The 26,163-nt window shown below is 40.6% G+C and overlaps 1 protein-coding gene across 1 annotated transcript in view; it reads right to left on the reverse strand.

Annotated features, from left to right (window-relative positions):
• Positions 1-11,377: 11,377 nt before the first annotated feature.
• EDNRA (endothelin receptor type A) overlaps positions 11,378-26,163 on the reverse strand; it is a 62,536-nt gene continuing 47,750 nt past the window's right edge. Inside the window, exons 4-8 of the mRNA XM_006209930.4 lie at positions 24,213-24,411; positions 20,563-20,715; positions 16,247-16,380; positions 15,713-15,821; positions 11,378-13,911 (exon numbers count right to left, since the gene is read on the reverse strand). Coding sequence (XP_006209992.1) covers positions 13,771-13,911; positions 15,713-15,821; positions 16,247-16,380; positions 20,563-20,715; positions 24,213-24,411 — 736 coding nt within the window. The 3' untranslated portion in view covers positions 11,378-13,770. The remainder of the gene's footprint in view (positions 13,912-15,712; positions 15,822-16,246; positions 16,381-20,562; positions 20,716-24,212; positions 24,412-26,163) is intronic.

A 26,163-nucleotide genomic window follows, 5' to 3' on the forward strand; every position in this document is an offset into this window, starting at 1 on the left:
TTTCCGTCTCCTTTATTCTGGTTCCTAGAGCCACCTTTCAAATAAACTACCTGCCCCAGTCTGTGTCTCAGACTCTGTTTTAGAAGAAAGCGATATTCAGACACTTCTTAAGATGTTTCAGTTTTTGCTATTATGAAAAAAAGGAAATTTGACATCATTAGGGTACAACTTGCTTTTCAGATTATTTCTGAGGTAGGTTCCCAGAATTACAATTGTTGGATCAAAAAGTGTGGATTGCACTTAAGGCTCTTGCTCTGCCCATTGAAAACAGTGTTATTTCTAGAAAAAAATATGATACTGTTATGAGTCACTTTCCTTGTCAATTCTCATTTCTGTAAGTTGCAAGAAAAAGTTTGGGAAATCAATGGTTTGTTTCAAAATTCATAAAGTAGGAGTGACTTGAAATAATAGTTCTCATGCCATGTTTCATCAGAAAAGCCCACTTCTGCCTACGTGACTGAGTGAAATGCAGTTGCCCTTCACAAAAGAACATTCTCAGGAAAAAAAATACATTCAGGTACAAGGAAGTTCTAGGACTCTGAACACTTTCTGATAAAGCATTTCAATAAAATCACAGAGACTTTAGAGATTTAGAGGAGCAATTGAAAGTCTCTTCTCTTAAGGATTCTACCAGGTAATAAAGTATCAGGTAAACCTTTTGTCTTTTGACGGGGATGGAGTTTGTGAAGATGTGCAGATAGAAAGCAAAAAATAATAAGCTAAATCAGAAAATTCCCTTTCCCCCTCAGATTTCTAGTGTTCATTTATCTCTCTCTATATAAACCACATCCTTTGGCTGAAGAAAAATGGACCTTAAAAATAGTTGACTTTCCTGGTAAAGTGATGCTTGTTTGTACAGTGGGAAACTCCATCAACTTTGAAGACTGACAACTTAATTGATATCAAATATTGTTTTTGAAATGAGTTCATGTAAGAAATAACGTGAAATTTTTAAGGGGAAGTTCACAAGTGCCCCCAGACATGTATTATTTTAGTGTTTAACTTAAGCTCTGGTGACTGCTACTAAAATGAACAAATTTTAGGGGACTGGATGATTTTAAAACCAGTATACCATCCACATACTTCTGATTACTCATTTGTCATTAAAAAAAACTGGATTAGGGTTCAAATGGACATCTATGTCCTCTTCTCAGAGGTCCGAAATAATAGAAGATACACTTTACAAAAGAATAAAACAAAAAATATCACTGGAAAGTGAGGAAAGGTACCACCCACAGCACACCAGAAGATCTGGGGGACCCCTGATTGATGCGAAGCAGGAGATGTGTTGGTGAAAAAAGCCCGACAGCAGAAAAACAACACAAAGCAAAAATGTAATGGCAAAGAGTTTAAGGATATTTACTGGGAAAAACAACTCAGTAAAATGCCTAATGGGGAGTCAGGGCTGCCTCCATGGGCACGTGGCCTGCACAGTGGCACGGTGCCAGTGCTTACAGGTGGCCTCAGCTTGGTTTGATACTCTCACTTTGTCTTGAAATTCTTAATGGTTTTTAAACAAGGGACCCTGTATTTTCCTTTTGCAACAAGGCCTGCAAATTATATCCTGAGTCCTGCTAGGGCTGTTCCCCCACACCCTGGATTGGGGCTGAGGGGAGTAGTTGCCTTACTCTTAGGCCCACGGTTGCAACTGCTATTAGTCAACAGTAGACTTGCATGAGGCTCCCAGACAGAGTACTCATACCTGAACAAAAAGTAGCACAGAATTTAGGGTAACTGTCGGCTTCTAAAACAAAACAAAAGGATGAAGAAGAAGAGGAGGAAGGAGGGAAAGGGAGGGGAAAGAGAGGAGGGAGAGGAGGGGAAGGAGAAGGAGGGATAAGAGGGGGAACAGAGGGAGGAGCAAGAGGAGGGAGAGGAGGAAGAAGGAGCGGGGAGGAGAGGAAGGAGGAGAGGGAGGGGGAGGGGGAAGAGGGAAGGTGGTTTTGCAGGGGTAAAATACATGAAAAAGTTCTTCGTAATTTGATATTTGAAAGAGTTCTTGGTCCCTCACCCATACCGGCTGCCTGGAAGCACCCTTCTGTCCACTTATCTGTCGTCAGATCTCAAGGGAGAGCCCACTGAAGAAATGGACTCAAACACCTAGAGAGAAAATCTGTCTTGGTTCCTATGTTAACTAATATCGTCCATCATTGATAAATATGAATAGACACACGAGGAAAGCAAACAATGGGAAATGGAAGACCGAAGTTGAAACAATAATCAATCCTGGAGAAAACAGATAATTCAGGGAACAGAAGAGAATTTTTAAAATTCTAAACTACTCTCAGAGATATTTAAGACAATATTGTGTGATTATGCCAATAGAGCAAAATCCTAATTCAGACCATATTAGATAATCTACTAATTCTGTCTTCTTCCTCTGGAGACAGGACCTGCTTTCCAGAGCTTTCTGTCCTCCTGCTCCTGTCTGTGCTGGTTGCCCTGGCTAGCCGCTGCTCAGCTGTCTTCCTGGGGCGTCTCTTCATTATTAGTCTGGAAAGTGTCTTTGTCTCTCTCCTGTGTTGGAGCCTCTGTTTTTCTCTTTTTTGGTTAACCGACTTGTTTTACTTCAGTCAATCTCTTCAGAGTCTCCCAAACTCTCTTAGGTCATAGTGAACGTTTGGGTGACCTTCTCCAGCCTGGACAGCAAAGCCCTCTCTTCCCTTCCAGGAATGGGAAGGCTGGAAATATGTTTCCAGAGAAAGCTCTTCCTGCTTCTGGGAAAAAAAAAAAAAAAAGGAACGGATTCTAGGAGAACCAAGAACGGATGATCATGGCTCTACTTGTTAGACGTTTATAGCTCCTGTGTTAGAAAAAGAGAAACTAGAACATCTTTGTAGTGACAACAGGAGAAGAAGGACATAGGTTTAATTGGGAGGGGCTGAGGAAGGGAGAAGTGGGCTCAGAGAGAGGGGTCACTGCCAGAGAAGTTCAAGGTTTTGCCACTGATGGTCCTGATCTTCATTGGGAATTTCATGTCGCCGGCCTCAAGGGTCCTGCCAGTAAATTATGTAGTCACTGTGGGTGTGGAAGCAACACTCAGCTGAGTCTCCTCTCTTTGACTCTATAGCGCATAGAGGAAGCTACAGTCTTATTTGTTCCCTACCTCTGCCTCCCGAACAACTGTAAGATCAAAGGAATCCTTGGGCACCTGTTGAGGAGGTCTGTGGGCTGAACTAAGCATGGCTTGAGCATCTCAAACTGGAACGTTAGAAGTGGACACTTGTGCTGTGTATACAGAGTAGGGTCAAACTGGGGAATCAATCTCAAGTGATCATGTGACAAGTTTGGCTTCTGTCTTTCTGCACCTGACTTCATCTTCCTCTGCAGCTACTTAAATTCCTAGTGATGGCTGAAAATAATTTTTTAAAGCTTATGATTAGAAGGCAATTTAACCTATTCCAATTTAATAGTTTCATTTTTATGGGTGTGCCTGTATACCCATATTCAAGCAATTTAAAATTCAACCCCCCCCAGAGTTCTTTCTCTCCTGAGGAGTTTCCCTTCCTTCTCCTTATGCCCAAGATGCTGTCTGGGTATGAGGGGGAGCTTATTTATAGCTCTGGGGCAGGGCTCCCCGCCTAAGTGACGTCATTCTCACTGTTTTCCTGTTGATCACCAGTTGAGATATATACTTACCTCTGCAGTGGGTGACTTCTGTCCTCGCTGTACCCACTGCTGAAAGGTTTGTCCCCCACTGGCTGTCTGGCCTGCCCTGTTTAACCTAGTGTCATCTCAGCTCCCTAGTGACCCTAGGGCAAGCTCTGGTCTTGGCTCTTGGCTAGCTTCCATGACCTTCTCTGGGAGCAAGCGGGCACTTCTATATTCTTTCTATGCTACATGAAAAAATATGGGAGACTTGAGGATAGTCAGTACAGTCCTCTCAAGTAGTTCCTGCTTATTTGTCCTTAGCTGCAGCCACTGTGTTGGTCTCGGTCCTCAGACACCCTGTGAGGTGGTCTGCTCGTGTGTTCCCAATAGGAACTGCAATGCATAAGGGCCCTTTACCACATAGAGCACAATTCACCAGTCTGATGCCTCCATCTTGTCTCCCTTTGCCAGATTTCTGTCTCCATAGTCAACCCCTCAACTGGCTAAATCTTAGGAGTGTGGGCTCGGAGCACTGAACCCCTAAAGAACCGAGGTGGGACATGCATACTGCACCCCCCACCCCCCAGGCTTTCCCACTGCTCAGTAGAAGAGCATATGTTCTCCCCACTCTGGTGAGTGCTTCTCTCACCATGTCTTCCACTGTGGACTTTTGTTTCAGGTATTCAGGGACAAAAACAATCAAGTACTGAAAAGGAGAATGTTCTCAGAGGCACTGAGAATGATTTCTCTCATTACCTCTTTTAAGTCCACTCTTTAGGGTTAGTCCTATAACCTGTTCTGTTGAAGTCTTGGGCCAAGTCCATAGTTTTGTTTTTGGTCGCTCTTTGATAGACATAAAGCCCTTTTCCCCCAACAAGAACAATCTCATATCAATAATAAAAATGTGCAGGCCCGGATAATAATCAAAACCCCATACTCTTATCTAATTGTCATTAGATAGGATTCAACCCAAAAATTGTCTCCCCATGGTGGGAAGGGTATAGCTCGAGTGGTAGAGTGCATGCTTAGCATGCACAAGGTCCCGGGTTTGATCCCTAGTACCTCCTCTAAAAATAAAATGAATAAATAACCCCCAAATAATAATAAATAAGTAAAGTCAAACCTTGTCTCCCCAGAAAGGCCTTCTCTGAGCATCCTATAGTAAAAGTAGCCTCAAGGTGGCCTCCTAGCCATTTTTTATTATTTCACCTTGATTTAATTCACTTAACATAAAATACTGGGGGCTTACTATAGTGCCACCCAGAATTATTCCAGGCACTGGGGACATTACAACAAACAAGGTAGGCTGGGTCCTTTATCTAGTAAGAGGGAGCAGACAATAGACAAACTTAAATGAGCAGGAAAAATATCTTTTCGTGATCTGTGCTGTGCAGAGAATTCAAACAAAACAAAACTATAGAGTGAGTGGGTAACTAATTTACATTGTGCGGTCAGGAAAGTCTCTCTGAGGAAGTGACATTTAAGCTGAAATCAGAATGACAACCTTTTACTTGTTGCATACTGAGTAGTCAACAGAGGCAAGCGCTTGTAAGATCATACGTCATACAGCATACATTTTAGATGAGAGTTCTTGAGTGTAACCACACAGTGTTCCCTGGAGTGTTGGGACACCCTGGAGGAATGATGAGTGATCCCAGGCGTGGTCAGAACTTGCACCATTATTTTGCCTGAAACAACTTGTGGTTCAGCAGAATATTAAGTTCCCATGACCCTTCTACTTTTTCATCAATGGAGACTCTGGGATGCTGGCACCAATAATGTATGGCTGTACCAACCAACCACGCACAAAGGATCGTGCAATTTATGGTGCAATTGCTGAATACCCGCAGAGGAGGTAGGAGGGTCAACGTGGAGGAAGTATTGAACTCAGGCTCTCTTCTGCCTGTTGAACTTTGGAAATAAAGCACTCAGTGCCGGGGGAGGAATTAGAAAACAGCCTACCCCTTTATAGATTCTCCATGGACACAGAGGAAGGGAAGGTAAACATGTCAGACTGCTTAAGGGCTTACTCTCCCCCAGGCATCCTGACTGATGGATTTGAAAGACTGAGAAAGACTCTTTAAGGTGGAACAGCTATGAGATTAAGAAATGTTTGTGAAATAAAGGCTTTGAGGCGCAGTTATGTGGGTTGTATGTATCTCCAGCTTGTTGAAAATTTATTTCTCCCCTGGTAGATTCTATAAGAAAACATGTAGTAAAATGATTTTGATTTATCTCGGGTATTTATTGTATAACCATGATGATTAATTTTATGTGTTAATTTTATTTTTACTTAACCGAGCTAAGGGACTCTCAGAGAGTTGGCAAAATGTTATTTCTGGTGTGTCTGTGAAAGCATCTCTGAAAGAGATTAGCTTTTGGCAGACTGAATAAAGAAGATTGCTCTCACCAGTGCGGGAGGATGTTACCCAATCCCCTGAGAGCTTGAATGGAACGAAAAGATGGAGGAAGGGTGAATTTGTTCTCTCTGCTTCAGCAGAGACATCCAGCTCCTCTTGCTCTGGAGCACTGGAGCTCTTGACCCTCAGGCCTTCAGACTCCGAGTAGGACTCATGCAATCAGGCCCCGGATTCTAGGGCCTTTGCGCTCGGACTGAATTATACAACAGGCTTTCCTGGTTCCCCAGCTTGTGGATGGCAGACTGGGACTTCTAGGCCTCCATCATCATACAAGTCAGTTCCTGTAATAAGTCTCTTATCTATAGCATATGTGTCTATTCTACTGGTTCTGTTTCTCTGAAGAACCCTGACTAATACGATGGATGAACTGAGGAGAGTGTAACACTACCACCACCAAAAATCAAAGACAGCTTTTCTCTCTTTCTATATATATGGTGTTTACAGAGCAACACATGTTAATTGTAGGGAAGTCACACAGTAACGTTTCCCATTGGCATCTATAACTCGCCTTGAGTGTGGATGTGACCGCTCCGACTCCAGCTAGAAGTCAGTCTTCCCTGAACCCCTGTCGCTGGGAGCTGACCTACCTGAAGAGTTCATTCATACAGTGTACAGTGCCTGCAATTTGCCATTTCTGCTCAGCAGTGAGATAGAAAGGTGGGCTGCCTTTGGCCAGGTTCTTCCAGAAGCCGATCTCGAGCCAAGGATTCGGGGGTCAGTGCTTTGTTAAGTTTCAGTCCCCAGAGGAAACCCCAGAGGAAATGAGGGAGTAGAAGGGCCATTCTGGAGACAGTCTGGCAGGACGCAGGGATATTAACTATGCAAAACCCTGTGATTTAGCAGCAATTCTACCCCTGTTTAATATTCCTAGAGAAATCACACAAGGTTCCATGGGGACTCGTACAAAGATGTCCAGTGTAGCTTCTTTGTCATAGCAAAGGACTGGATAAATTAAATGTAAGATTTTGTTTTGTTTTGAATTGTTTTAAAATTTGTGGGGAAGGTAATTAGGTTTGTTTGTTTGTTTTAATGGAGGTTCTGGGGATTGAACCCAAGGCCCTTGTGCATGCTAAGCATGCACTCTACCACTGAGCTCTACCCTCCCCCAAATGTAAGATGTTTAAGTGTAAGACATTTTATGTTAATAAAATGCTCCACGTGTAGGGATCTTCTCCCCTTGCATCCATGGATCATTCATTAATTATTGTTTTGTTTTGCAAGGGCTTTAAACATATAGATATATTCTATATATTATTTTTATAATTTGAAGGGCAAAAATTATGTTCAAAGAAAATAATGGTTTATGAGCGTATCTGTGATTGTATCTTTTAAAATAGCAAATATATAAAGAAATATACTAAAATATGAAAAAAAAGAAAATAATAAAAATCGAGGTACCAACTGAGCTAAAAATGTGAAAAGGCAGCAGAAAATGAGGAGGAGCAGGATTCATGGACAATAGCCTTAAAGATGGAGAAGGAATTGGTGCAGCTGTTCCCATTCCCCTTTTCTAAGGTCTCAGGGGTTTTCCTTTGGAAAGTCACCCCCTTCCCCTCACCCTCCACTCCCTTCCCGACTGCCCCTCCAAGTGATGGCCCTTTATGGCCTTAAGCTGGTCAGCAGAATTCCATCCCTCCCAACAGGGTCTTGACTGAGAGACGGTGATCTAAGCCTAATCCCATCAGGTTTCATAAAATAGAAAACAGACTGGACCCAGGAGTTCAAATTTTTGTCATGCACAAATGTTTGCCCTGAAAAGCCTAAAAGGGCACAAAGGTTCCCTTTATCTGATCACATTTAGTAGATTTTCTCATTTCAGAATATTTTAAAAAACACAAGAACTTAACTGTAGTTAATCCCAGGGATCACACTCTGAGGGAAATAGCGAGCTATAGGTTATGGGGAAATGGCTTAATTCTGTAAAACCTGCGTGTTAATGGAGTGAGTCAGGCTATGTCCGTAGTGCCTGGGGCCCACGATTTGGCTGATCATGTGATATTACGCAGTCTGAGCAAGTCTGTTACTCTCTCCCAACTGGAACACATCTCTGTCACACTACACCAGAAGCACAATGGTATCCACTGTCATGGAATCCAATTCAAATAAAAGATGATCAATTCCACGTACACAAATTAGGTACAGGGGCTGTGGTTTAGGAGCCAAAAGGAAAAAATCTGTGGAATTCTCTATGTTCCCCTGGGAAGATTCCATGACTCCTCTGATTATATCTAGGTTTGGCATTGCTATTCCTGATTTATTACCTCTCAGGAAGAACCACAGAATCTACTGAATAATATAGATGCTAAAAGCTTGGGAAACCCATGAAATATAAGGACTTTGGCTTCATCAAGTTAAGTGAACTATGCCAGCATGCTTCATGGGGAAAGCCTGGCTTTGCAGTTACAGTCTAATTTCCAGTTCTTGATTATTCCCTGATTCTAAGAGCTGTGGCCCATCTCCACTCCTCTCCAAAAAGTCGGAGTGTCAGTGCTGACCAAATATAGACACTGGTTTGTCTTTGTTACTACTTACAGGAGAGTGTGACAGCAGCTTCTCCAATGTAGGATTATTTTAAAAACCAAACCAAACCAAACCACTAGGGTTTTACAATGGGAAGGCCCAACTGGAATTTCAGAAACAATCGACTGCATATGGTGGGCTCGTGCCTTGATTTAACTTTGCTTGTTTGAAGTATGGAGAAAAATCAATAAATGCAGTACCGTGCTAGGTTATGTTACAAACAAAAAGAATTGTAGATTCAGATTCAGGCTTGGAGAGGTCTGGGAAGGCTGACAGTGCATTTTCTTCACTCCACACATGCACAGTGTTTAATACTATATTGTGGACTAATAATACTATTAAAAATAACAGTAGAGTTAATAGGCTAGTAAAAGATTCACATTTGTCTTGGCTATCTGCTGGACTTAATCTCCCATTTGTTTCATTACTGAAATGACTTAAAATTTCCTGGATAGGCTTATTTTTGGATGGAGAATAACATGTATTTACAGACTTAAAAAAAGCTCCCAATATAGAGACAACACTATATTGCTTATTGTAACGCCATTCTCGAGCAGTAACATGATTATACTCACTGAAATGATAAGGATTGTTGAAGTAAGAGTCCTTGCTCTGTGTTTACTGGTGTCACCAGCTGAAGTTTAAAGAATTTTGACTACTATTTTCTCTGTGCCATTCCTGTCCCCTGTGCTGACGGCTACTGAGTCACCACCAAGCATTTCAGTGCATGTGTTTATTTATACATCTGGTTTCATGCTCCCAGCAACGAGCATGGTGTAATATGGTGGGTGTTTGCTACATCTGTGTTGAGTGAAAAGATAAATCAAGGGTTGGAGGGTAGGGAAGAAAAGGTGGAACACAGGGGATTTTTAGGGCAGTGAAACTATCTGAATGATACTATAATGGTGGATAACTGTCAGTACCCATTGAATGTACAACACAAAGAGTGAACCCTCATGTAAACTTATGGACTTTGGTTAATAATATTGTATCAATATTGGCTCCTCAAATATCCCACACTAATACAAGGGGAAGATAGGAGGAACTGTGTGTGAGGAATGAGGGGAAAAGAGGGCATGTGGGAAATCTCTACTTTCCAATCAATTTTTGTTTTGTAAACCTAAAACTACTCTAAAAAACCGAGTCCATTAATTTAAACAATGACAAGAGAAATCAAAATATCTTTGATGAGATCTTCCTAGACTATGTGAATTGTAAGCAATGGAAAACCAAATTTAACTAGCATGAGCACAAAGGTAAATGTGTTGATTTGCTTACTCAAGCCACAGGAGAGCACCAGGGAAAACTAGATCCAGGATCTTAAATGCTATTTTGTCATCTTTGTTACACCCTAGACTGATTTTCTTCATAACGCCCACACCATGGTGGCCCGCACCTCCCTGGCTCACAGCCTCTCTCACCACAGTGGAAAAGGGCTCTTTCTTACTTTAGTTGTTCTTAGAAAACTCCCCAGGCGATGCTAACCAGCCTCGCTTGGAAATGTGAACACCTTTAGACCATTTATGTGGTAGAGAAACAAGCTCCAGTTTGAGTATGGTGTTTCCAAAGGTGGAAACAAGAGGGCATGTAGGATCCTGTTGCAGTTACCCTGGCAAGAGACGCTGGTGGCTCAGAAAAGGGAGGTAGAGACAGAAGTGGTCAGATCCTGGAGATATTCTGAAGCTGGGGCCATCAGGACTTACTGAGGTGTTGGGCATAAGCTGTGAAAGAAAGAAGTAGGAAATGACTTTAAGGTTTCTGCCCTGACCACTCAAAGGAGGGACTGTGTTTAACTGACCTGTGATGGTTAGTTTTATGTGTAACTTGTCTGGGCGAAGGGACACCCAGAGATGTCTAGTTAAGATGTTATCTGTGGATGTGTCTATGAAGGTCTTTCTGGAAGAGATTAGCATTTGAACCAGGAGACTGTCTACAGTAGATCTCCTCTCCCCGGTGGGGGGCACCATCATCATCCATCAGTAGAAGGACAATATGGAGGAGGAAGAATGAGTTCTGTCTCTTCCTGAGCTGGGACATCCATCTTCTCCTCCCTGTGGACACTGGGCCTCCTGGGTCTTGGACCTTTGGATTCTGGGACTGACACCAGTGAGCTGTTGATGGTTCTCAGGATTTTGGCCTCAAAACTGGGAGCTATACCATCAGCTCCTCTGGTTTTCAGGCATTAGGACTCTGACTGCATTATATCACTGGCTTCCCTGGCTCTCCAGTCTTGTAGATGGCAGATCATTGCATACGTATCTCTGCCTCCATGATCACATGGGCCAGTTCTCAAAATAAATCTCTTGTATCTATCTTTTATATTGCTTCTGTTTCTCTGGAGAACATGGACTAATAAATTAGCAGAAGAATATGATGGCAGCAAAGGTTAGAGGGATAACAGGAGCTTAGTTTTAGATATAGTATGTTTGCTAGCCATCCAGTTGGGATGTCAAGTTGGATAAAGATGAGTCTTTCCTGCAGGTATCCACCTGACATATTATTTACTGACTGCCATTGTTTATTGTACAACTCCTTCCTCTGGAATACAAGCTCCAGGAGAGCAGGAACTTAGCTTGTATTGTTCCCTGCTATATCCCCAGTACCTAGAAGAATTCCTGCTGCAGAGTAGACGCTTAGTAAAATTTACAGGAAAGGTGAATGAAGGAATGAATGAGAGGTTTAAGTGTTCAAGACAACAAAGAAGGCTGAGAAGAAAGTACAGTTGGGAAGTATCTATTTGAAAGTAAAAACTGCTTGCCTGTTTAGTACCAGGGAGAGGTTTGCAACAGGCACTGTGTAACAAATACTTTCTAGATATAACTATGTACAAATGAAGACACACTTGCAAGGCTTCTGTAAACTTTTATTTTATACTTGTGGGCCACTGCCAATGCAGGGCCTTGGCTTCTGGCTCATTTCTACAGATTTACTTGGAAAAATGTGATAAAGGTAGAAATTGGAACTATTCCTACTAGTAAACCATGATTACTTACTGGTCCATAAATAAAATGCACATGGAAGCCTGTACGGTTATTCAGAAATCTATGACTTTCTGAACTTGTAAAATGCATTTTTTCATATGCAAGAGACAAAGCATCTGAAAAAAAAGACAATTGTCTAGACAAAATGGTGTGAACCTATGGCTTATATTACAGATATATATCACTGCATGTGATGCACCAGTGGAGTAATGAGATTTGACTGCTAACACATAAAGGGGCCCTGCAATTGGATCGCTGGAACCTGACATCATTTCATACATGACTGCACTAGACTATAGCCCAAGGAGTCAGTTTAGCTACCTTATCATCAGTCATCTTTCTGATGAAGTCCAGTAGAAACATCTGCCCACTTGTCAACCTTATCACCACGTTGAGTTGAGGATTGGGCCAATGTAATGCTTCAAAGTTTAATGACCTTTGTTCCAGCACAGGAAAAAAAAATACAACTCCAAAGATTGCTTTTTTCAAACCAACCATCCAACCAACCAACCAACGAACCAAACAAACAAAACCCCATTGTCACCCCATGGCTTGTCCTTTTTCATGTTGCCTCCCACATTCCATTTGTAATGGTAACATGGTCACAAGACTGAGGAACTCAGATAGATTAAAACTGACTGAGGCTGGTTGTGATGAACAACCACCGAGATTCCACTCAGAGTGTGTGCTTTGGCACAACTACAGGGCATGACTATGAGATTACACAAAGTCCATGCACAGTATCCCACAACATGCATACATCACACACACAAATACATTCCATAGAAACAGTCACAGAAAAACTGGCTAAAAGAAATGGACAGTTGTTTACATATATATTTATATACACACAGTAAAAGGTTTTCTGCTGTACTCACAGTCTGTAAACATTGTGGGAAATGCCCAGCAGAAGTCACTGTGGGCCTTTTGAAATGATACTCGTGTGGAGAGGGGGCAGGGGAGGTGTTTAGCTTCATACTGGAAACCCAGGGCGTTCAGGAACCTTCAGTTCATGGTGTCACTTGGGGGTAATTATATTTCACTGACATGATAAACTCAGCTGGCTGCTTTGAAATTATGTTTTGTATACTCCTATGTGGAAAAGAAAATGGCGAAAAAAGTCTTACTGTCGGTTAACATTTTAAGAGCAATCAAGAGCCCGTCAGGTGACATGTATACACGTACATAGGTATGTATACACACATACACATGTTACCATTATCAAAAAAAAATCTCGATGAAAATGTCCAAACCTTCTAAGACTACTAACTCCTTCTCTCCTAGGTGTGCTTTAGACTTCAATGCATTGCGCTGAAAGTCTTAAGCATAGTTAAATGACACATACATTAACGTTTTAGTACATGGTATTGATTTTACATAAAATTTTTTCATTAAAAAATTGGGCTTATGAAAAATAGAACTATTTGATTCAAACATTATTTTGAAATTTAACATAAAAATATGCACAAGATCTCCAATAATGAAACACCATTAAAAAAAAAAGAAAACGTAGGTTCTTAAAAATTCTTTGCATAGCTGCTATCAAACTGCCACATGTGGATATCAGTCTGTGCCTTAAGTTCCTGTATTTGTTGTAGCTTGAGAATTTATGTTTTAAAAATAAGCCAGTGATACAAAAAACATTAACCTAATTGCTCACCTGAAGTCTGTTTTACCTCTTCCTTTTTTGGGGGGCAAAATATGTGTAAATATCTCAAATAATCATTTTTAGGCTTCTATGCAGTTAAAAACTACTGGCACTGAATGACATTTCAAATAAAGGTGACTTAAATCCATACTGTATTTGGCCAAAAAAAAAATTCCTTTAAAAATAGAAAACCTTGTCATAATCTCTAAACTTTTCCTGGTGACCAGTTCTTATTGAATATTCTACAGAATGGCCATGAAATCTGGCCATGTACTCAAAAACTCTATTTCCATGCGAAGGTAGTAGATATCCTTCTGGTGTAGCTGAACAATCTCCTTTCCCCCTGACAACTCCCACCATCTTTTAGGGCTGAATATAACATGCAAAATACGTAGATTAGATAAATTAAAGAAGTAAGATTTGTTGAATTTGTGGGTATAAACCAGTCAACCCTTCAATGTTTTGGAAAGTGTTTTTTCGGTGGGTGGGACTGAGTCATGGGAGAAGGATGGAAGATGAGATTTCTGGAGATGCAGTTGCTGTCTGTGTGATTTGTCTTTTTTCCTTCCATTGGATTTGAAGGAATATTGATTAATGTTCCTTAAGGTATTCAGTTGATACTGTCCTTGTGGCTGCTCCTCTCTGTGTTATGATTGTTTTGTTCGTGGTTCTTCCATTGGATGCTTGTTCCGTTCATGGGGACCGAGGTCATCAGACTTTTGGACTGGTAACAGCAGCAGCAGAGGCAAGACTGGGAGAAGGAACAGACTCTCAATAAGATGAGACCACCAACCTGTTCCCAGCAGGGCACAGGCCCACCGACAAGGGGTAACTGTCCACAGGCATTTGAGGTCAGACGTGAGGCTCAGCAGTAATCTAGAGTAGGGAGTTTGTAATCTCTAGGTAGAAGTTCAACTGTCCACTCAAGTGCAGAGCAACAGATCCCTTGTTTCCTGTTTTAATTTATTCAGAGTCAAAGAGGAAGGGAAGGCACTGTTGGCCAGAGGGAGAGGGTTCTGTGACTTGGGGTGGGTGTGGGTGGGAAGGGCGGGGTGGGCAGCTGACTTTCATTGTTGTACACCGTGGCTATAATACACACTGTGCTGCATGGCTCTCTGCATTGGGCACCTCATCTGATGCTCTTAACAGCTCTATAGGGTAAGTGCTCTTTTCCTCATTTTATGAATGAGGACGGAGAGACTTAGAAAGGATTATACGAGGCAGAACTGAACTTAGAACCCAAGACTCTCCCTACTGGACTCTTTCCCCTGGGTATGCTGCCTTTTTTATGGAGATCGGTCAAAAATGTGTTTAATTTCAGAGAGTTTGCACCTTGATTTTCCCTCCCCCTCTAATTCATATGTAAACTAATTTGCAACTCACATTAACTCCAGATTACATAATGTATTAGTTATGACCTGTATTTCAGTCGATCTTTCTTAGGCCAGAATCTTTCTTACAGTATCTCATGACTTGTAAACATTATCAAGTAGACTTCAAAAACATGGCAGCTGGAACTTCCATACCAAGTTTCACCTATTTCTATGATTCACTGGTTAAGATGTGTCTGTTTCCTTTCAGATTTTAAGTTCCACAAGGGCAGTCACTGGGTTTTTCCTCTCTTCTCTATCCCTAATAATAATTATAAACTCATACTGAGCACTTTCTATTGTCTCAAGCACTTAATATCAGCCCACTGCATTCCGCTATGAGACAGATACAGTGATCATCTGATTTTTATAGATGAGCAAACTGAGGGAGCAGGAGGGGTACCACTCAGACCCAAGTTAGACAGCTAGCAAGTGCAGAGCTATGACGTAAATCAATATGGTTTGCTTCCAGATCCTGCACCTTGAACTCAATGCTATTCTTCCTAATATGTACTATAAAGTGGAGTTACACATCTTGGCCAAAGATAACAGCATACAGTTAGGATTAACTCTTTGCCAAAATCATTCCAGGAACTGGAAAACTTACAGTTCAATAAGACAAGCTTGGAGCTTTGGGAGGACATGGGTTGACTTAGCTACAAGAAGGTTTGACCAACAGTAGGAAACTGATTTCAAATTAAATTTAAAAAGTTACATTAGTTCAGATTTCCAGAGCCATAAGCATTCACATTCCTTGAAAAGGCTATTATTAAATATCCTATTAAATCACATTTATCGAGAGCTATCTTAATAACAAATTTATGTTTTATTGAGATTGTGGTTAAAGTCTAAGATAATGGAAGGCATCAGTAGGTTTTATCTATTCTCTTGGCCTAGAGCTCAAATTGGAGTATTTCTTTTTAAAGCACGGTACTAAGCTGGCATGTTATTAAGTTAGTTCTTTTTATTTTAACCTCTGAATATGTTGTTGTCTGAATAGATACTGCTTTTCTGTTATGCTGGCAATCTGACCCTCTTTCTGGGTAACAAATGTGATTCTCACTTGTCTGCTGAAAAGTACAGCTGAGGAAAGTGATATTTACAGCGGGAATTAGCCATGCCTGTTGGCTACTTCGTAGACTCCCCTGGTTGTGTTTAAAATATATTTGCAAAACGTCTTACCTGGAAACAATTTTTAAATTTCTTGCTCACAAAATAAAGAGCTATTGGATTTATACATGAATTCATGGTTGCGAGGTTAATACCGATGTAATCCATGAGCAGCAAGAAACTGGAGAAAAAGAAAACAGAGTATATAAATTAGAACATAATGTTTTAAAATCTGCTCACTAGCACTTATCTCTAGAATAAGCATTTTTCTTGCCCAGAAGCCATTTCTTACAGGTGGCAGGCAGAAATTTTTTTAAAAAGTCTTTGTTTAAATGGCAATTTAAGTTTTGCAGAACATTTACAGATATACCCACCACTTGGTTAACTCAAACCTTTCTGCACAGACTCAAGAGGGAAGTGGCAAAATGACTAATCTGGCTTGCACAAATTTTTGGATTGGTTATGGGCTATGGCAGCTAAAGAAAAATAAATCAACTTTGCAGTTTTAATTTTCAACGAGAAAGTAGACTAGAGGGTTTTGTAAAAGCATTGTAAATGTGAAAATCAGAGAGACTCCAATTTCCTCCTGAGTACATAAGATTGTACCTAAGTAATTCACATCGGTTCTTGTCCATCTCATCATACACGGTTTTCTTCAAAATACGACTTAAATGAAGAGGAAACCAGCACAGAGCGAAAATCACAACCAAGCAGAACACTGTTTTTGCCACTTCTCGACGCTAAAGGAAAGTGGGAAAAAAAAAAGCACCATAAATTTAATGTTTTTCTCTTAGAGGAAAGAGCTACACAAAGGGAAGAAGTCATCTGGGAAAGAATAACTCAAAGAAGACCCAGAAAAACAGGTTTCTTTTGTATAGCACAGGGAACTATATTCAATATCTTGTAATAACCTTTAATGAAAAAGAATATGAAAAGAAATATATGTATGTGTATGCATGACTGGGACATTGTGCTGTACAGCAGACACTGACACATTGTCACTGACTGTATTTCAATTTAAAAAAAAAAGAAGAACACACACACACACACACACACACACAAATAAAAAAAAAAAAAAGAAAAAGGAGACCCAGAATAGCCTGCCTGACCATGCCTCCATCTCTTCAAGATTTGGAATCCGACTTTCTAAGCAAGGAGTTGCTAAGTGATTCTTTTGGGCAGCTGCCAATAAGGATGGCTGGTCCTTAGGGCCAGGACAGAGATTCGATGGTGGGCAGACATGGGAACTGGCTGAGTTGGGCCAAAACTGTGGCTGAGTCTGTGTGTGTGTGTTGAACATATGGAGGAAAGGGTTAGCCAAAAGCCTCAACAGCAGGTCACTCACCAGCTTTAATGGTGGTACGGCAGTTCATGATGGAACCTAGCATAATTGAAAATAGACAAATCTACAAAGACGTTTGGAAAACAGGAGCAGGGAACAGTAAAGAAAAAGGAAGAACGATGTGCTTTCTCCATTTCTTGATCCTAGAGAAAGCTGGCACTGGGATTTTTTTTGCTTTTAAAATTCTTTCATTAATGACATGTCGTTTCCAAAGATACATTGTTTGCAAATAGAGGGATGAGGGTAAAGGATTATCAGCCATAACGATTAGGAAAACTGAGACGTGTTGATCCTGGACTGACTCCAATGGCAGGTTTACATGGTTTTGGGTCTGCACAGGATCAGCAAAACTGTAGGTTAGGAATTATCTGCAACCAGTGTGCACTGTACACAAGTCTTACAGGGGATGCGTTTGGAAGCCCAATGGGGAACCTAAAATGCAACTTGTCTGTAACTGGAATCAGTTCATGTCAAAATAGAACTGATTGAAAACAGGGTGTGGAAGGGTGATGCTGGTTCAACTCGAAGCATACAGCATTAAATATGGGAAGCCTACAACAAACTCACATGATTAATGGAGCTGTTTAAAAAGATTTTAGGGCAATTGTCACGAATTGCTGCTCTAGCCCAAAGAATTGGGGGTTCTTTAATCTTTCAGACTTACCCAGCTAGCTAGCTTCAGAGAATGCATAAACTGAAATCAAGAGAAATAAAGGATTCCTTTATTTATTAATCTGCAGGAATGGGGGATCATTTTAAAGGGCTGTTTCGTGTACACAGAAAGACGGTGCACCCAGAAAAACAAGGCACCAGGGGAGAGGTTATGTTCCCTGAGCACATCCTCAAAAAGGATAACTTTTTAAAAGGTAATATTAATATGTTGCCATGACAGGCTGGTATTTGGTTAACCAATATCCATTCTTCTATCCTTACTATCAATCAGATCCTTGATAGCTTCATTGTCTGCCTGGCCACCTGATATGGTCTTGACCCATTAGACTCAGTAGAAATTGTTGTGCAGGGGTTTCTGGAAAGGCTACTGAAAAATGGGGGGTACCTCTTTGGTGCATACACACTAATGCGATCTGTGTTCTTCCCCTTCCTCCTGCCTGGAAATCAGGCATAAGGGTAGAGCTGTAGCTGCCATCTTCCGCTAGTAAAGGAAAGGTTAGCACCGTGGCAGAACTCTGACTTCTGTGTCCCTTGACCACTGAGCCAATGACATCTGAACCTTTTGCTGTGGGAGAAAGATAAACCCCTGTGTGGTCTACTCCATGTTGTTCTGGGTTTTCTGCTACCAGGCATCCAAACACAATCCCGAATCGGTAAAAGGTATTGTCAGAATACCGAAGACAAATGCAAGAAAACTCACAAGAAGCAAGACCAAGAGCCATACAGGGAGACTAGACAAGGGTGGCAAGGCCTTTTCACACTGAGCTGGCTCTGCTGCCATCCCCGCTGAAGGCCTTCCCACCAGGTTCTCCTGCTGTTAGAACCTGCTCCAGCTCTGAGTATGACACAAGGGCACGTCTACTGCATGGGGACCAAGTCTTGGGTTCTAACCTCCATTTAGTTGAGCCAGTCTCTCTCTTTTTTTAATTGAAGTACAGTCAGTTACAATGTGTCAGTTTCTGCTGTACAGCACAATGTCCCAGCCATGCATATACATATGTATATTACTTTTCATATTCTTTTTCATTAAAGGTTATTACAAGATATTGAATATAGTTCCCTGTGCTGTACAGAAGAAATTTTTTTTAAATCTATTTTTTAATATATAATGGCTAACACTTGCAAATCTCAAACTCCCAAATTGATCTCTTAACCATCTATATCATAAGGGTCATGTCCATCCAGCTTATCTCACAGGTTGGTTGATTGGACAAGGGATCAAATACCAAAATGAAATGGAAATGCTCTTTGAAAACTTAAAAAATGCTATGAAAATGTGACACAGCACCATATTATTACTGCTCCCAACCCCTATTTCAATTATTTTCAGTACAGTTACCACTTAGAGCATAACCAGGCTCCATCGTGCTGCAAACGCAAAAATCCAACATTTAAAAATACTGTTATCCACAAATCTATTCCAATTAGTTATCTCCACCGCAGGCATGAGAAGTACAATGGCTTAATATGTTTCACATCTGGAGTGCTTGAAACATTTATGCCTGGACAATGTTAGACAAAAGTTTCTCAATACAATTTCCTGTTAAATTTTAATAAGAGATAATAGCTACCATTTGTAGAACATGTTAGATTTATAAAGTGTGTGTATCACATTAACTCCTTTGATTCTCATAATAATACTGATTCATATATTATTATGCCCAATTTACAGATAGGGAGCGGAAGCTCAGAAAACCCAGCACAATAGTTGAGAAGAGTTGCTGATGAAGAATGATGCTTGTGTACGGTAGTGATACAGGGCAGATGTCCAGGCTCACGTTAACTTTTGTGTGGTTGAGCATCCTTAGATACTTCTCTATGGAGACTGAGAACTCACCTGCAGTCTTGGCTTCACTCTTTGAATTCATATATATCAACATTTTTTTAAAAGTATTACCTGTGAGTTGGGTTCTATTGGTCACTGTCCATGCATTAGGTAATCCCCTTGATATATTATTATATACTACATTTTATTTAAAATGTTTAAGACTCAAAATTGAATTAGTATTTGTACAGAAAGGTGCAGGTCTTATTACATACACTTTGTGAAGAACTAGAAGCTCAGAGTGGTTAAGTAATTTGCACAACGTCACAGAGCCAGCAAGTATAAGCGTCACAGCTTATCTGTTCTGTTTGTTGCCCGGGCGAGACCAACAGCCTCCTGTTGACACGTTCCAATTTCTTCTAGAACTTTGGGCCCTCCAAAATGTGACTTCTTATGCAGTCCTGTTTCCTATCATGAGTCTTACCTTAGGTGTTGCTCTAATAAGGTCCACTTCTTTTTCCCACTCCCCAAATGTGTGGTGTCCATGCCACGTTCTAGCCAGACTCTTGTCCTCCCACCTGAAGTGCCCTCCATCCTCTTCTTCCTCCCCGTAGAACCCATTTATCCTCCATGAACAGTTCAGTGCCCCTCATCCATGAACAGTTTCTCCATGACTTTATCTCAGATCCCCCTTGGCTTTCTATAGCACAGGCCACTTTTACCTCACCCTGTGATTCTGTCTTCCAGTTGTTTCATGTTTGTGTTATTTCCACAATGGCACTGCAAAGCCTGCCAGGGGAGAGAGTCACATGCTTCTTTTTTTGTCCTGACACCGTTCCAAATCCAGTTCAACATACTACTAAACACAAACGCACATATTCAATAGACTTTTGGCAAAATAAATGAATCGTTCCTTTCTATCGGGGCCCTGCCCCCAGGGCCACCTGTTTCACAGGTAGGATCTCTGCTTCACAAAAGAAACTCCAAATACTCTAACTATAAAGAAAACAAGACATATAAACAAGACAGTGTTTTTCTTCTTAGGAAATCAGGCTACATCTGTGAAATAGAGTATTTGTACGCCTTGTGCTGTCAAGGACAAACCAGTGTTGGCCAGGTTGTCGTGACCCTTATTGGGTTTACCTGTTTCAGATGTTCACTGAGGGCAATTCTCAGGCTGCCGTTCCTCCTGTTTAGCATCTCACAAGTCATGAGGGTGTAGAAGATTGCAGTGCACACCAGGGGCATGCAGAAGTAGAACCCGAAGAGCCACCAATCTTTTACATCTTGGTAGAACTGTAAAGAGAAGAGAAGGGAGAAAAGGAGGGCAATATACCGAATATTAGCTGTGCAGAGCTGCTGGTGGCTGCAGCATCTTCGTGCTTGCAGATACATTTGTATATTCATGCTCTTTGGTTGTGGTAATGGGCTGGGGAGGGGGGTGCTCAAAACTCAACTAAAGCTCAGTGGTAGAGTGCCTGCTTAGCATGCACAAGGTCCTGGGTTCAATCCCCAGTACCTCCGTTAAACAAACAAACAAACCTAACTACCTCCCCCCATAAAAATAAAATAAAAGGAAAATCTAGCTTTGTTTTGTTTTATTTAAAAAAACCCTCAACTAAATTGGAAACTCCAGACATTATCCTGGCTTTATGATAGCACACAAAGAAATCACTTTAGAAAATTTATGGTAACAAAGATACTTTAAAAATTTTTTTAATTATTTATTTTATTTATTTTTTAAAATGGAACTATAGTCAGTTACAATGTGTCAGTTTCTGGTGTATAGTACAATGTCCCAGTCATGCATGTACATACATACATTCATTTTCATATTCTTTTTCATCAAAGGTTATTACAAGACTTTTAATAAATTGAAGTTGGCCTTAGTTACAGAATGGAAGAGCTCTAACTAATAAAATGCATTCCCTTCCAAAGCTCCTAAGACATGATTTTGAGACATATGGAATCTATATTTATCTCTACTGGCAAGCGTCAACATTTTGTTAGTGCCTGGTTTCCTTCTGACTGTGGGGGTTAAAGTGTACTTACTGTGCCTATCTTGTTTGGAAAAAGTGAAGGTTATGAATGGTTTATCTGTGAGCTTTGGTTAACTGGGAGTTAACCCTTTGCCTGGTATGCCTGCTATGTGACCTCCCAGCCAGTTGCTCAGAGCCATCAATAACCATCCCTTTCTTGTTGGCTTTTAATACTTCCCACCTGGAACCTATGGAAGCCCAGTACCTTATCTGAAAGCATAGTGAGCATTATCTCCCTGTGGACAGAATTTGTTAAGCACCAGGATTACTCAGTGTTATGTCTTTTTAAAGCAGAAAATTTCATACCCAGTAAAAATGGAAATTAGAAAATCATATCTAAATTCTTCCACTGAAGTAATCACCAACTTGGGAAGAAATGCGTTTCCTTTCCTTATTCTGTTTCCCCAGATTGTTTATTTACTAAGGATAATGCAGCCTCCTGTAATTTCTCAGTTCCCACAGTAAAAAAAAAAAAAAAAAAAAAAGTCATGCTGCTCTGTGAAAAACTGGAGAGTTTCTGAATATAGAAAAGAGGCCCAGTGGACTACATTTATAACATGTCTATTAAAATATGCTATAAATGGTTCCTGAGGCAAAAAAGTTCTAGGCAGGGGTTCTTAACTATTTTTATGCCCCAGCCCCCTTTGACTTTCTGGTAAAGACTATAATCCTTTCTGAGAATCATGTTTTATGTGCATGAAATAAACTGTGTAAGATTATAATGGAAACCCAGTACTTCACAGCACAGCTAGCAGAGTAGGAAAAATAAAATTCTGATGTAATAATATATGTGTTCATTTACAAATTAAATGACAAATCTAATGGTGGTTCTAATAACTATCAGGATGTAGAAGCAATGATGAGTGTAAATGATATTTCAAGATTATCCAGCCAAGATAGTGGTAGGAAAATGCCTTATTTCTATTCGTGAAAAAACTCATGGTACTGTTAAATACTACTGTGGTTTGTTGTCTACATTCGTATTAGAAGGAGATGATAAATTTCAGTTAGAAGTTAGTGAATATAAACATGCAATTTCTTTTCCATTCAAATTCACAGACCCCTGAATTCTATCCTCAGGTTAAGTGCAGACCTCCCAATGAAGCTGGTTTATTCAAACCTGTCCTATTCCCATCACACTGGAGAACGATTTTAGTACTGCACTGAAAAAAACAAACAAACAAAAATCAGAAGGACTCTCTCTTTGTTTAAGACACTCCTGTGAGCACCCTCTTCCTTGCACCCCCTTCTTCTGGGCGCACTTGTGGCTGGCTGAGACTGCCCAGAAGCAGCTGCGGAGGGCCTGGAAGCTGGCCCCCAGGGGACCGGATGGAGTCCCCTGCCCCCTCCAAGGCAGAAGCCTGGAGAGAACAGGGTCACACATTTCTTTTGAGCTGATGTCATCCATGAGGGGATGGAGGGACCTCCCTCCAGTCTAGGTTAGCACAAAGTTGAGGAGGAAAGGGCAGACAAAGGGGGAATCAGAAAAAGAGAATAGGAGGGGAAAGAGAATCCTAAAGCTTTAGACTTAGAATGAAATTTTAAAAATCATCAGTGCAAACTCATACCTTTTACTGCAATGCTCTAGGTGCCCCCTGCCTGAAGGGTGGCCACTCTGAGCTTCACTGCTAGAAAGGAGACACAGTCCTGATGAAGAAACCCATTTCATTTTGTCCAGCTGGAAGGGTTAGTAAGATCCTTCTTACATCAAGCCTCTTCTCTCTAACGGCTTAGACAGGGTACCTAGACTGCTCATTCACACTGCCCAAATTCTGATAGCCTCCTACTGTCTACTTTGTTTTTCACTGTGGCTTATCTAAAATAGTCAGCAGATAAGCAGAAGACCTTAATTTTAAGGTTGGCAGTTTGGCAGTGTTCATGATTATTTTTAATTTTCAAAGAATTTCCAAGCTGGATAACTGGTGAACTGTAAAACCACTAATTTTGTGAATTTTCCAAGGTAGGAAAACATACCTTGAGATGTCTGTAAATGAGTAAGTGTGAATCTGAGCTGTGCGAAACTTGCATCAAAGCACTAAGTAATGCTGATTTAAAAGAAATAGCTACCCTTTTGGTTTTTATCCCCGGGCGACATGTGACTAGTTTTACAAAGGGAATATGCATTTCAAACATGTTTCCTGATACTCTCAGTCATGTGATTAAGCTTTTCAGAAAAGTTAATGTGGTCGGGTGTATTAAACAACAACTGAATTTGTTACACTAAAATAAACACTTTTTAGAAAAGTTCTGCAAATTTCTATTATTTGCATATTTGAATCTATACTAATATAAGCACAATGGGAGAATGACTTTCTACTTTGAATTAGTAAATCTATCTTCAAAAAAATGTGTGAGCAACATGGATTACCCCAAATAATATAAAATAAGTATCAGCGTGTCTGTCAGATGGAAATTGTTGTGCTGCATTCCTTATTATCAAAACAAACAGCACTACATACATACACATCAATCTTTCTTTCTTAGTAAAGTTGTTCCAGAATTCTGAGGTGTTGGTGCAGAGCAACAGTTGTGTCTACAGTTGTGCTACAATGTAAGAGTGAAGACAAAATAGTTGTCCTATTCAAGAAGCTAAGCCCTGCTTTAACATCTACTTTGCATGCAACTGAAGGATGTTTGAACTAGCAGTGTAAACCACACTTGGCATTGTACAGATAACAAGTCTTGGTGATGGTAAAGTATAAATGAAGACCCCCCCACCACACACACAATTAATTCCCTTTATACTGTTCATACCTCCATGAATTTTGATGTGGCATTGAGCATACAGGTTTTGTGCTGTTCACCCTTGTACTCAAAGGGCACCATGACGAAGCCGATTGCTTCAGGGATGGCCAGGATAAAAGAAAGGATCCAGATGGAGACAATCTCGATGGCTGTGACCAAGGGAATCCCAATGCCCTGAACACGACTCCAGGAGGCAACTGCTCTGTACCTGGGGAGAAAAAGGGGGGTGATGGAATCCGGTTGTTAGGAAATTTTAAGTTTATTTCAACGAAATAAAAATTGTAAATGTTGGAAAGCTCCTTCCACTGGCCAGCAACCAACCATTGACTTTTTAGGAACACTCTGTGAGCCCTGGTGTGAAAAACAAGTGGGGCCATTAAAAGTTCCACCCATTTGGAGATCAGTTACAAGGCAGGCCTGAGTCTGAGAGCCTCCCTTGGGGTCTAGCAAAATCTTGTTAGGGTTTAGAACGTGGTGGCATCAGATAGGTGTGCCTATATTTTTTAAGCAGGAACATTTTTTTAAGGAAAAGATTGGATGATGGAAGCTGTACTGTAAGCTGCTGGTACTGGTTATGGTAATATCTTAATTCTTTTTATGTATTAAAAAACTTGACATATTATCTATGAAGTGGATCTAGACACCCTTAAGTGAAGAGTTGCCGTAGATTTACTTTGTTTTCTCTCTCTTCTACCCTCAAAATATGATCACATTGGACTTGTACCAGGTGGCCGTCTTAGTAAATAAATAATATACCTAATAATAATATTTTAAAATGTCAAAGAATGACTGTATCTCTCCCATATGGCCCTGTGCTGGACTATATAAAACCGAGCTAGAGATACCTGGGTTCCTAATCTTTAGGGTTTATAGTCTAACAGAAAAGAATGGTTCATACAGAAGCATAGGATATAAATGTAACTGAATAATTATGCCGATCAAAAACCAATGGGCATTAAGAAATAGCGTTTGCCTTATTTTTGACCTAAATATTCTTATGATAATCACATTTAAATATGAAGTCTAAAGAAAGTCTGGTTTCGGAAACTCTGTGCTCTTTGACCTGATGTGATGGTCTGGTGCTAAGTGCTTTCAGACTTACTATTAAGAAGGGACCTGGGATGTGGTACGGTATTTTTGTGGCTTCATTCTTCAAATTTTTGTTGCTGTTGTAATGGAAAGGAAACATTCTCTTTTTATAGCTTTCAGGAGATAATGCCAGAAGAAGGCCATAAAACAGACCAAGGCATTGGAGACAGGTGCACACAGCTTTGCAGGCCAGGCAATTTCATGGGGAATAAGTCAGTAAAGCCAAGGCCAGTTACAAACTACCCTTCACCACCAAAATGAGCTGCATCACTTCCACGTAGCGTTCTGTCTCAGCACATCTCATCACCTGCAAAAACTCAGCTCCTAGGAATTACGTGACTCTGTTCTTCCCTGTAGATGAGGACCTATAGTTTTGGCATGCACGATGGTGCCACGTGGCATACAGACAGCACAATTTGCTGGAGACGTGTTTCGCAAATTTTTAGGATAAATAAGATTGGTGTGCAATAGGAACCTCTGACAAAGCCCAGATGAGTTCAGAATGGAATAAAATACAGCTATGCATACAGACCAGGAAAATCCTTTTACGCATAGCCAACATTGCATTTTAAAATTTATGGTTATTACTAGTGGAATAAAGAGTGCTACATATGCTCTCTCCTTCTGTTTATTTCTCTTTGCTGCCTTGTTCAATGGGCAGCCTGATGTCCAGTAAAAGCTAAAAGGAACAGAGACGGGATGTCTCTATCCTGAGGCTGTCAATGAGTTTTATCTGTTTTCTTCTCCCCTCCTCTTAGATCGGTTATCAGGAAAGGTGATGTGAATAAAAAACTTTATCTCTTAAGACAGTAAAAAAGCCAGATTTCTTAGGCAGGATTGGAAATAGAATGTGGCTTAAGTAAGAAAATGT

This window comes from Vicugna pacos, chromosome 2, assembly GCF_048564905.1.
Source record: "Vicugna pacos chromosome 2, VicPac4, whole genome shotgun sequence".
In the NCBI taxonomy this organism is placed as follows: Eukaryota; Metazoa; Chordata; class Mammalia; order Artiodactyla; family Camelidae; genus Vicugna; species Vicugna pacos.